Below are 13,231 nucleotides of genomic sequence, written 5' to 3'. Positions count from 1 at the left end.
TGCCCTTGGAGTCTGCTGGGGAAGAGAAATAATACTGTCAGTCAGTATGACATGCAGATGAGTGCCGTCGATCTTAGAATCACCGCACACTTCACTCATTTGGGCAGTCACGGGGCCAAAACCAGAGTGTGGAGCCACAGTGTGGCGGTGGAGGCAGCAGCAATGGGAGGCCATACAGCACCCTATGACAAAAATGGAACCCACCAGCAGTGTGAGGAGACCTGAAAGTGGCACATGGCAGAGTGTGGCGATGGAGACAGCAGCAATGGGAGGCCGTACAGGGACCCATGACACACTCTGGACCTGGCAGCAGCATGAGGAGGCGGTACAGGGGCCCATGACAGATTACGGGCCTGGCAGCAGCATGAGGAGTCGGTACGGGGGCCCATGGCAGATTAGGGGCCTGGCAGCAGCAATGGGAGGCCCGTAATCTGCCAGCACCCTATGACAAAATGGAACCCACCAGCAGTGTGAGGAGACCTGAAAGTGGCACATGGCAGAGTGTGGCGATGGAGACAGCAGCAATGGGAAGCCGTACAGGGACCCATGACACACTCTGGACCTGGCAGCAGCATGAGGAGGCGGTACAGGGGCCCATGACAGATTACGGGCCTGGCAGCAGCATGAGGAGGCGGTACAGGGGCCCATGACAGATTACGGGCCTGGCAGCAGCAATGGGAGGCCCGTAATCTGCCAGCACCCTATGACAAAATGGAACCCACCAGCAGTGTGAGGAGACCTGAAAGTGGCACATGGCAGAGTGTGGCGATGGAGACAGCAGCAATGGGAGGCCGTACAGGGACCCATGACACACTCTGGACCTGGCAGCAGCATGAGGAGGTGGTACAGGGGCCCATGGCAGATTACGGGCCTGGCAGCAGCAATGGGAGGCCCATAATCTGCCAGCACCCTATGACAAAATGGAACCCACCAGCAGTGTGAGGAGACCTGAAAGTGGCACATGGCAGAGTGTGGCGATGGAGACAGCAGCAATGGGAGGCCGTACAGGGACCCATGACACACTCTGGACCTGGCAGCAGCATGAGGAGGCGGTACAGGAGCCCATGACAGATTACGGGCCTGGCAGCAGCATGAGGAGTCGGTACGGGGGCCCATGGCAGATTACGGGCCTGGCAGCAGCAATTGGAGGCCCGTAATCTGCCAGCACCCTATGACAAAATGGAACCCACCAGCAGTGTGAGGAGACCTGAAAGTGGCACATGGCAGAGTGTGGCGATGGAGACAGCAGCAATGGGAGGCCGTACAGGGACCCATGACACACTCTGGACCTGGCAGCAGCATGAGGAGGCGGTACAGGGGCCCATGACAGATTACGGGCCTGGCAGCAGCAATGGGAGGCCCGTAATCTGCCAGCACCCTATGACAAAATGGAACCCACCAGCAGTGTGAGGAGACCTGAAAATGGCACATGGCAGAGTGTGGCGATGGAGACAGCAGCAATGGGAGGCCGTACAGGGACCCATGACACACTCTGGACCTGGCAGCAGCATGAGGAGGCGGTACAGGGGCCCATGACAGATTACGGGCCTGGCAGCAGCATGAGGAGTCGGTACGGGGGCCCATGGCAGATTACGGGCCTGGCAGCAGCAATGGGAGGCCCGTAATCTGCCAGCACCCTATGACAAAATGGAACCCACCAGCAGTGTGAGGAGACCTGAAAGTGGCACATGGCAGAGTGTGGCGATGGAGACAGCAGCAATGGGAGGCCGTACAGGGACCCATGACACACTCTGGACCTGGCAGCAGCAAGAGGAGGCGGTACAGGGGCCCATGGCAGAGTGGCGAAGCGTAAGCAGCTTAAATTGAAGGCCATACAGAGGCCTATGTTAAAAATAATAACATGTTTGGGGCATGATTCATGGCGGATTTAGTCAGTTGTGTCAGGAACTGGTGGTTTGAAATCCAGACTAATCCACGCCTGATTCATTTTCACAAACGTGAGTCTCTCCACACTTTGGGTGGACAGTCGTGTCCTCCGCGGAGTTACAATACCTCCTGCCGCACTAAACACGCGCTCCGATGCCACGCTACTGGCCGGGCATGACAGCCTTTCAAGGGCAAATTCAGCTAGTTGGGGCCAAAGGTCAAGTTTCGTTGCCCAGTAGTCAAGGGGATTGTCTACCTCGGTTGGCAGGGTGCTGTCCAAGTAGGCCCAAGCCTGTTGTTTGAGGTCCTGCTCCAGGTCCACCTGATGCTGCTGCTGCTGCGGCTGGTTAGTAGTTTCCTCACTGCGCTGGTGAAGAAAGCTACTCATCATCGACTGCAGACTGAGGCAGCCGCTGCTGGTGGAGCTGCCACTGCTCCTACCACCCCACCCCTCCCCTGCTGCCATGGCAGCGGAACGCCAGCGCACAGGGCCCACAGTGTCTGAGGATGGACGTTGGCGCAGAAAGGCAGAGACCAACTGACTACATAGGTGGTTTTTATAGTACGTTATTTTGGCCTCCCTCTCAGCAGGTGTGAAAAAGGCCACCATTTTTGAACGGTAGCGAGGGTCCAACAAGGTGGACAGCCAAAAGTCATCCCTCTGTCTGATGGTTATTATTCGGCTGTCGCTACGCAAGCATCCGAGCATGCTATGGGCCATTTGTGCCAAGGAATGCGAGGGACTCCCTGCCTCCATCTCCACAGCATACTGCCACGGTGCGTCTGGGTCCTCTGTCTCCTCCTCCTCCTCTACCAGATGCTCCTGCTCCTCCACTCCTGTCCGCTGAGTGGAAAAACCACCCATTTCACTCAATAATTCCTGAGCACCAATGTCCTCCTCTACCTCCTCCTCTTCTTCCTGTCCTGCCCCCACAGGGGTCATGTGGCGTTGAGATCTGTGCGCCACGTCTACCGCACCCTGACCAGCCATTGTTAACAGCATTTGTTCCAGGACGTGCAACAGAGGAATGACGTCGTTCATCCCATAGTCCTGCCGACTCACGAATAACGTGGCCTCCTCAAAGGGCCTGAGCAAGCGGCAGGTGTCACGCATGAGCTGCCAATGGCTGACATCTAAGTTACACAGGGGAGTACCTTTATCCGCTTGTAACATCAGGAAATCGGTGATGGCCTTTCGCTGTTCGTAAAGGCGGTCTAACATATGTAGGGTTGAATTCCACCTTGTTGCAACGTCACAGCATGAGGAGTCGGTACGGGGGCCCATGGCAGATTACGGGTCTGGCAGCAGCAATGGGAGGCCCGTAATCTGCCAGCACCCTATGACAAAATGGAACCCACCAGCAGTGTGAGGAGACCTGAAAGTGGCACATGGCAGAGTGTGGCGATGGAGACAGCAGCAATGGGAGGCCGTACAGGGACCCATGACACACTCTGGACCTGGCAGCAGCATGAGGAGGCGGTACAGGGGCCCATGACAGATTACGGGCCTGGCAGCAGCAATGGGAGGCCCGTAATCTGCCAGCACCCTATGACAAAATGGAACCCACCAGCAGTGTGAGGAGACCTGAAAGTGGCACATGGCAGAGTGTGGCGATGGAGATAGCAGCAATGGGAGGCCGTACAGGGACCCATGTCACACTCTGGACCTGGCAGCAGCATGAGGAGGCGGTACAGGGGCTCATGACAGATTACGGGCCTGGCAGCAGCATGAGGAGTCGGTACGGGGGCCCATGGCAGATTACGGGCCTGGCAGCAGCAATGGGAGGCCCGTAATCTGCCAGCACCCTATGACAAAATGGAACCCACCAGCAGTGTGAGGAGACCTGAAAGTGGCACATGGCAGAGTGTGGCGATGGAGACAGCAGCAATGGGAGGCCGTACAGGGACCCATGACACACTCTGGACCTGGCAGCAGCATGAGGAGGCGGTACAGGGGCCCATGACAGATTACGGGCCTGGCAGCAGCAATGGGAGGCCCGTAATCTGCCAGCACCCTATGACAAAATGGAACCCACCAGCAGTGTGAGGAGACCTGAAAGTGGCACATGGCAGAGTGTGGCGATGGAGACAGCAGCAATGGGAGGCCGTACAGGGACCCATGACACACTCTGGACCTGGCAGCAGCATGAGGAGGCGGTACAGGGGCCCATGACAGATTACGGGCCTGGCAGCAGCAATGGGAGGCCCGTAATCTGCCAGCACCCTATGACAAAATGGAACCCACCAGCAGTGTGAGGAGACCTGAAAGTGGCACATGGCAGAGTGTGGCGATGGAGACAGCAGCAATGGGAGGCCGTACAGGGACCCATGACACACTCTGGACCTGGCAGCAGCATGAGGAGGCGTTACAGGGGCCCATGACAGATTACGGGCCTGGCAGCAGCAGTGGGAGGCCCGTAATCTGCCAGCACCCTATGACAAAAAATGGAACACACCAGCAGTGTGAGGAGACCTGAAAGTGGCACATGTTTGGGGCATGATTCATGGCGGATTTAGTCAGTTGTGTCAGGAACTGGTGGTTTGAAATCCAGACTAATCCACGCCTGATTCATTTTCACAAACGTGAGTCTCTCCACACTTTGGGTGGACAGTCGTGTCCTCCGCGGAGTTACAATACCTCCTGCCGCACTAAACACGCGCTCCGATGCCACGCTACTGGCCGGGCATGACAGCCTTTCAAGGGCAAATTCAGCTAGTTGGGGCCAAAGGTCAAGTTTCGTTGCCCAGTAGTCAAGGGGATTGTCTACCTCGGTTGGCAGGGTGCTGTCCAAGTAGGCCCAAGCCTGTTGTTTGAGGTCCTGCTCCAGGTCCACCTGATGCTGCTGCGGCTGGTTAGTAGTTTCCTCACTGCGCTGGTGAAGAAAGCTACTCATCATCGACTGCAGACTGAGGCAGCCGCTGCTGGTGGAGCTGCCACTGCTCCTACCACCCCACCCCTCCCCTGCTGCCATGGCAGCGGAACGCGAGCGCACAGGGCCCACAGTGTCTGAGGATGGACATTGGCGCAGAAAGGCAGAGACCAACTGACTACATAGGTGGTTTTTATAGTACGTTATTTTGGCCTCCCTCTCAGCAGGTGTGAAAAAGGCCACCATTTTTGAACGGTAGCGAGGGTCCAACAAGGTGGACAGCCAAAAGTCATCCCTCTGTCTGATGGTTATTATTCGGCTGTCGCTACGCAAGCAACCGAGCATGCTATGGGCCATTTGTGCCAAGGAATGCGAGGGACTCCCTGCCTCCATCTCCACAGCATACTGCCACGGTGCGTCTGGGTCCTCTGTCTCCTCCTCCTCCTCCTCTACCAGATGCTCCTGCTCCTCCACTCCTGTCCGCTGAGTGGAAAAACCACCCATTTCACTCAATAATTCCTGAGCACCAATGTCCTCCTCTACCTCCTCCTCTTCTTCCTGTCCTGCCCCCACAGGGGTCATGTGGCGTTGAGATCTGTGCGCCACGTCTACCGCACCCTGACCAGCCATTGTTAACAGCATTTGTTCCAGGACGTGCAACAGAGGAATGACGTCGTTCATCCCATAGTCCTGCCGACTCACGAATAGCGTGGCCTCCTCAAAGGGCCTGAGCAAGCGGCAGGTGTCACGCATGAGCTGCCAATGGCTGACATCTAAGTTACACAGGGGAGTACCTTTATCCGCTTGTAACATCAGGAAATTGGTGATGGCCTTTCGCTGTTCGTAAAAGGCGGTCTAACATGTGTAGGGTTGAATTCCACCTTGTTGCAACGTCGCAGATCAGGCGATGCTGTGGAATTCCGTTCTGCCACTGCAGCTCAAGGAGGGTGTGCTTTGCGGTGTAGGAATGGCTGAAATGCATGCAAAGTTTACGTGACATTTTAAGGATGTCTTGCAGTGGGATGGTGGATTTTAAAAACCGCTTGACAACCAGATTGAACACGTGAGCCATGCATGGCGCATGGCACAACCTTCCTTGACGCAGAGCAGAAACCATGTTCTTTCCGTTGTTGGTCAACATGGTTCCGATTTTCAGTTTGCGCGGAGACAGCCATCTGTCGATTTCTCTGTTCATTACACTCAGAAGTTTCTCCCCTGTGTGACTACGTTCGCCAAGGCATACCAGGTGCAGCACAGCGTGACACCGTTGCGCCCTGCACATGTGATATGCCGGTCGGGTAATGGGACTTGGCACGGGTGTGGCGGCTGAGGACACGGCGGAAGAAGAGGTGGTAGAGGCGGACATCTTTTGTGGACCAAGGACATGCAAACGTGGAGGCAAAAGCGGCGTGACCTGTCCAAGTTGCTGGTGCGGCTGTGCCGGCACCACGTTCACCCAGTGGGCCTTAAATGACATGTACTGTCCCTGACCGTAGTTACAGCTCCACACGTCGGCGCTGCCGTGCACTTTGGCAGAGACCGACATGCTCAAAGACTGGCCCACCATCTCTTCTACATGTGAATGCAGGGCTGGCACTGCCTTTTTGGCGAAGAAATGACGGCTTGGCACTCTCCACCGCGGCGCGGCACAAGCCATCATTTCTCGGAAAGGTGCTGAGTCCACCACTTGGAAAGGGAGGGACTGCAGCACCAGCAACTTGGACAGGAGGACGTTCAGCTTTTGCACCGTCGGGTGCGTGCTCGCAAACTGTTGTCTCTTGGAAACGGATTCCAAGAAAGACTGCTGACGGAATCCGTGAAGAGGAATAGCAGGAGAAGGAGCATCTGAACGAGCGGAAGATGCCAACGAGCGACAACTCCCCTCAGCAGAGGTGTTGGAGCCTTGACTGGCTGATAGAGGGCGATTGACGTCGGGTGACGGAGCAAGTAACGGAGCGGGTGATGGAGCGGGGGCTGGGGCAGGCAGAACCGCCGTATCTTTATCACGGTTTTCCCAGGCCACCAAATGGTGATGCTGCCTATGCTGACGCAACGCTGTAGTCCCAACATGGGCCCCCTGGCCACGCTTGACTTTCTGGCCACATAGTCGACATACGGCTACGTTTACTTCCTCGGGCGGCTTGACGAAAAATTGCCACACCGCCGAGTAGGAAACTTTGCCCCCGCTACTCCTCACTGGCTGACTGCTACTTCCTCCGTGCACACCGGCACCACTACTGGCCGTGGTGGTAGGCTGCAGTGGAGCTGGTGCTCTACTCCGTGGCTGTTTGCCTCCACTGACACTGCTGCGACCCTGCTGCCTCCTGGGCAACCCACCGATTGTTTTGCTCGCTGCCAAGCTGCCATCCTCTTCTCCTGATGATGCGGAAGCAATAGCCTGATGACGACGAGGCTGCCAAGTGCGATCAGCCTCATCATCATCAATTAGGGTCTCCGCCTCACTACTAGCCCCCTCGGCTGCGTGTGGGTCAGGAGACAGACCTGTCTCTAGACCGGCTACCGAGCCACTCTCCTCGCCACTACTTCTTCGCCTGGCTGCTGAAGAGGCGGATGTCTCCCCCCGTTCCTGACCGCCCTCTGTTAGCTCTTCCTCACTGTACAGTGGGGCTGAGCCCACAGCATGCGATACTTCGCTTGGTGAGGGAACACCAAAGGACAGGGGCAGGTAGAGGACACGTGATTTCAGTGGGCTTGCTCCCGGGCCATGCCAACTAACGGTTGTGTCTGACGTACCCACCGACCGTTGGCTGTAGGTGTCAGAGGTGACCTGGGAAGAGGAAGACGACCGAGCCAACCAATCGATGACGGCAGGGTTGTCGGTGGAGACACGACCGCTGGATGACACCGGGAGCACTGGCCTCTGGCTGCGACTAGTGCTGCCTCGACCCCTTCCTCTGCTGCCCCGTCTGCTCGCTCCTAAAACATTGCCTCCTCTGCCACTCCTCTGCATGTTGTCTGACATACTCTTTAATTCAACGATTCTGTGTCCCTGAGTAACAATTCTGTGTCCCTGAGTAACAATTCTGTGTCTGTCCCTGAGTAACAATTCTGTGTCCCTGAGTAACAATTCTGTGTCCCTGAGTAACAATTCTGTGTCCCTCAGTAACAATTCTGTGTCCCTCAGTAACAATTCTGTGTCCCTCAGTAACAATTCTGTGTCCCTCAGTAACAATTCTGTGTCTGTCCCTGAGTAACAATTCTGTGTCTGTCCCTGAGTAACAATTCTGTGTCCCTCAGTAACAATTCTGTGTCTGTCCCTGAGTAACAATTCTGTGTCTGTCCCTGAGTAACAATTCTGTGTCCCTGAGTAACAATTCTGTGTCCCTCAGTAACAATTCTGTGTCCCTCAGTAACAATTCTGTGTCTGTCCCTGAGTAACAATTCTGTGTCCCTCAGTAACAATTCTGTGTCCCTCAGTAACAATTCTGTGTCCCTCAGTAACAATTCTGTGTCTGTCCCTGAGTAACAATTCTGTGTCTGTCCCTGAGTAACAATTCTGTGTCTGTCCCTCAGTAACAATTCTGTGTCCCTCAGTAACAATTCTGTGTCCCTCAGTAACAATTCTGTGTCCCTTAGTAACAATTCTGTGTCTGTCCCTGAGTAACAATTCTGTGTCCCTCAGTAACAATTCTGTGTCCCTCAGTAACAATTCTGTGTCTGTCCCTGAGTAACAATTCTGTGTCCCTCAGTAACAATTCTGTGTCTGTCCCTGAGTAACAATTCTGTGTCCCTCAGTAACAATTCTGTGTCTGTCCCTGAGTAACAATTCTGTGTCTGTCCCTGAGTAACAATTCTGTGTCTGTCCCTGAGTAACAATTCTGTGTCCCTCAGTAACAATTCTGTGTCCCTCAGTAACAATTCTGTGTCCCTCAGTAACAATTCTGTGTCCCTCAGTAACAATTCTGTGTCTGTCCCTCAGTAACAATTCTGTGTCTGTCCCTGAGTAACAATTCTGTGTCCCTCAGTAACAATTCTGTGTCCCTCAGTAACAATTCTGTGTCCCTGAGTAACAATTCTGTGTCTGTCCCTGAGTAACAATTCTGTGTCTGTCCCTGAGTAACAATTCTGTGTCCCTCAGTAACAATTCTGTGTCCCTCAGTAACAATTCTGTGTCCCTCAGTAACAATTCTGTGTCTGTCCCTGAGTAACAATTCTGTGTCTGTCCCTGAGTAACAATTCTGTGTCCCTCAGTAACAATTCTGTATCCCTCAGTAACAATTCTGTGTCCCTGAGTAACAATTCTGTGTCTGTCCCTGAGTAACAATTCTGTGTCCCTCAGTAACAATTCTGTGTCCCTCAGTAACAATTCTGTGTCTGTCCCTGAGTAACAATTCTGTGTCCCTGAGTAACGATTCTGTGGCCCTAAGTAACGTTTCTGTGGCCCTAAGTAACGTTTCTGTGGCCCTAAGTAACGATTCTGTGGCCCTAAGTAACGTTTCTGTGGCCCTAAGTAACGATTCTGTGGCCCTAAGTAACGTTTCTGTGGCCCTAAGTAACGTTTCTGTGGCCCTAAGTAACATTTCTGTGGCCCTAAGTAACGATTCTGTGGCCCTAAGTAACGTTTCTGTGGCCCTAAGTAACGTTTCTGTGGCCCTAAATAACGTTTCTGTGTCCCTAAATAACGTTTCTGTGGCCCTAAGTAACGTTTCTGTGTCCCTAACTCTCTCCCTCAATACAGCCAGGTCTGCGTCTCTTGAATGACTGGAGGCAAATGGAGAATTCTAAAATGGTCGCAATTTATAGCTCGACCATTACACAGTGCTGGCTGGCTGCTGATTGGCTAATGCGATCACATGTCATGAATGAATGCATTATGGGTCAGCGCGCCTTCGCCTTGTCTGCGCGCCTTCCCAGAGATCCCCGCTCCGTCGCCGCACATGTCGCCGCCATTTTTGGAAAAATTTCGATTCGCGCATCCGAAGTCTGCTAATTTTCGGATTCGTCGCGAATCGAAATTTTCCTGATATTCTAAACGAATTCCACTTCGCCAAGTTCGATTCGCTCATCTCTAGTTTCTATGTAGAGCTGCACCAGATTTTGCATGCTCCAGTTTTAGTTAATCCCCCTATATGTATATTAGTATATGTCTTCTATATGTTTTACATAGCAGTCACTTCTGTTTACACGTGAGATCCCACCCCCACAATATCACAGGTCTAGATGTCAGTATGGTTATAAATTATATTCAGAAAAAGTCACAGAAATTACCCATTGCTGTTTTAAGGGAGATAGGTGCACTAGGCTCGGATTGATCACTGACTCCATATTTGTTCACAGCTTGTACCCGGAAACTGTACGATTTCTCTTTATCAAGATCCAGCACCGAAAGCCTTGGAGATGACACTGGTCCTTCCTGGTTGATCCTCTCCCATGTGCTGCTTCCTTCAACAGACTAACAAATAGTGGCATAGATAGTAAACATCTAAATATATTTCAGAGGAAGGGGGAGATTAAAACTGGGGATACACTGTGAAATATTTGGCTGGTTCTAGATGAACAAGCCAAAATGTGCTATATGGGTGGCTCAGTTGACCCCGTCCTGTCCAACATCCTTTGATTGAAAAATTGAAGGAGTCGGGTAGAAAATTGTTGCTCGAACTGCATCCAATTCAGCCACTGTTTGGGACGTGTGACAGCAGAGAGATTTGTCTATTTATAATGTTAGTGTGGATGGAGGAATCTGTTAGATATTTTGTTTGTTTCTTAGATACACTATTCTGTTATATACTCTTAGATATTTTTTCCCTTTAAAAATATCTAAGAGAGAATAGCCACCTTTACTAAGGAGCAGAGAATGTTCACCTAGCAACGTTAACAATCACTCGGTTTAGTGAATAAAGAGAAGCTATGCCCACTGTAATGCCCAATCATGTGGACATTTTGTAAAATGAATCAAATTAATAAGTAATTTAGTAAATCAACCCCACTGAGTTTGCATGAGATAGATAGATAGATAGATAGATAGATAGATAGATAGGATAGTTCCCCCAAGAGCAGTCAGATCAATCCCATTGATTCTTTTAGTATTAGATTAGAAAATAATCAAGTCCTATTTTGAATTTAATATACCGATATTACTGCATAATGTGGTAATGCCAATAGATAAAAATGCAGACATAATGAAGAATATTATTTTTGCATTTACTCGATTTCTCTTATACAGTTATAATGTATTATGCTTACCAATATTGTGTTGTAGCTAATTAAAAATTAATTGGTTAATACCTTTTCTACATAATATTTTAGAGGCTCCTTGCCACGAGGATCTGGTTCATCCCAACAAATTACAACATAGTCCTCTGTGACCTCAGAAGCCTGAACATTTCTTGGGGGTGAGGGCACTTCGCTGACCTCTCCTGAATGAGAAGAGTGATAGAAGCTTTCAATGAGTGAGAACACACAGTACACGTATTGAAACAAGGACATGTTGGTACATTATTTATACAGATAAAGTTAGGAAAACACTGAAGAGGCTGCATTCAAGTAGTTGAAGACGGGAGTACATACCAAAGACAAAAAAAAAAAGAGATGGTTATCATGACCCAAGCTATCTCTTGTACTTGACCTGTCTATCACATAATGCTCTTTCATACACATAAAAGATGTCATCTAGCATGCAGTACATACTGACCTTGCAAGTCATCTCTGTTCACAATAATTGTCCTTCCTTCATTATATGGTATTACTGAATATAAGAAAAGTTTTGTTAGAATAACATTTTTAAAAATACTTTATCATTGATGCAGCCATTCTGTTACTGGGCATATAACAATAAACAATGGCTGTTCTTTATAACAGATGCAGGGGCGGACTGACTATTTGAGCACTCGGGCACTGCCCGAGGGCCCAGGGTCAGTAGGGGGCCCCATGAGATGCCCCGGGTACCTTTTTAGGGTATGGGCGAGGACATGATCCCCTATTGCCTGGGGGCCCCATGAGTTGTCAGTCCGCCCCTGAACAGATGCACCTAGCTCAACAGAATGGAACAGATGAAAAGTCAATAGATCAAAAGAACACAGTCATTTAGCTACTCTCATAAGTAGGACTCAATTATTATTCCCTCGATGTTCCTGACTTCTCTAAGCTTCAGAAAGACTTCCGGCCAAAACATCTGTGACATCAATTTATTATTACAGTATTATTATTATACAGGATTTTTATAGTGTCAACAATTTATACAGTGCTTTACAACATAAGGGCAGACAGTACATCTACAATACAAATTAATACAGGAGCGTTCAGAGGGCGCTGCTCGTTAAATAAAAACACACTACTGTATATTGTGATCTTGACACTGTTAGAAGGTTAATTTTTAGTGTACTGCATATGCATCAAAATCAGATGATTTATTGACCACACTCTACACTTAAAGTGGACTTTAAGTCTCTACACAAGTCTTCATGAGTACATTACTGGAATGCCAAAGTATACAGCAACATTATAATTTTTTTAAAAAAGCTTTACCTTTTATTAATAAAAAAAGCAGGCCATGATCTCATATTAAGGTTTTACCTAGGCTGAAATTATATTATGTCATAAGTCTGCTGCAGGCAGGAGGAAGTATTTATTCAGTCTCCTTTTACTCCTTTTTTTACTCCTTTTAGTAATTTGACTGCAGCATTTATACTTTGTAGCACAAAGTGAAAGACTAAAAGCTGGGGGCTGACCTCTGTTGGGGATTTGAAACACAGCTAAGAATGGTACTGGCACCAGGATTTACATGATTGTGTAATCCAAGCATCTCAAGCTGGCCATACATGGCTCAAATTTCAGCCACTTCCTGTGTAATCAGCCAAATTTTGAACTATGGGTGGTCTTGTTGGCACTACCCAACTCCTCAAACTTTGATTTAAAAATTGAAGGAGACGGATGGAAATTTGTCAGCTGAACAGTGACTAAAACTCTCTAAATACAATAGCTGGCAGGAGAGATTCCTCAATTTTACACTGGTTAGCGTGGATGGAGGAATCTATTAGCTATCTCTTGTTCAGCCTATGGCCTAAATGAGAGTAATCTATGCTCCTATGGTTAGCATAAGTCCAGAACGTAGATGCTGATCTTCATAATGCCCGAACAAACAAAATGCCATACTTTTAAAGAAAGCAGATGATGACATTATGATAGGTTTGGGCATGATTTCTGTGAGAAGTAATGAATACCTGTACATTTACTCATTACGTAGCATTAATACATCTAATATGATAAATATATCATTCTATGTTTACTTTAAGTACTGCAAGGGTAGATTTTTTCCAATTCCTGGAGTTAGGCTTTAACCACTTGTTGACCGCATTACAGCCGAATGAAGGCTACAGCATGGTCATCCAGTTCTGGGAGGGCATCATGTGACGTCCTCCCAGAACTATGCCCCTCTGCGATCGCTGTGTCCTTCGGATACAGCTGATCACATGTCATGGTAAAGGGCCAATCACAAGGCCCTTTACCACGTGATC

General features: G+C 50.1%; 1 protein-coding gene across 1 annotated transcript in view; it reads right to left on the bottom strand.

The window, feature by feature from the left end:
- MYOM3 (myomesin 3) overlaps positions 1–13,231 on the bottom strand; it is a 188,152-nt gene that overhangs the window by 81,963 nt on the left and 92,958 nt on the right. The window contains exons 13-15 of the mRNA XM_089688775.1: positions 11,410–11,463; positions 11,004–11,134; positions 9,987–10,170 (exon numbers count right to left, since the gene is read on the bottom strand). Of these exons, the coding sequence (XP_089544901.1) occupies positions 9,987–10,170; positions 11,004–11,134; positions 11,410–11,463 (369 nt within the window). The remainder of the gene's footprint in view (positions 1–9,986; positions 10,171–11,003; positions 11,135–11,409; positions 11,464–13,231) is intronic.

This window comes from Staurois parvus, unplaced genomic scaffold (genome assembly GCF_062004578.1).
Source record: "Staurois parvus isolate SC_StPar_1 unplaced genomic scaffold, SC_StPar_1.0 ptg000454l, whole genome shotgun sequence".
NCBI classification, from domain to species: Eukaryota; Metazoa; Chordata; class Amphibia; order Anura; family Ranidae; genus Staurois; species Staurois parvus.
This window is presented reverse-complemented; position numbering and strand designations above follow the sequence as displayed.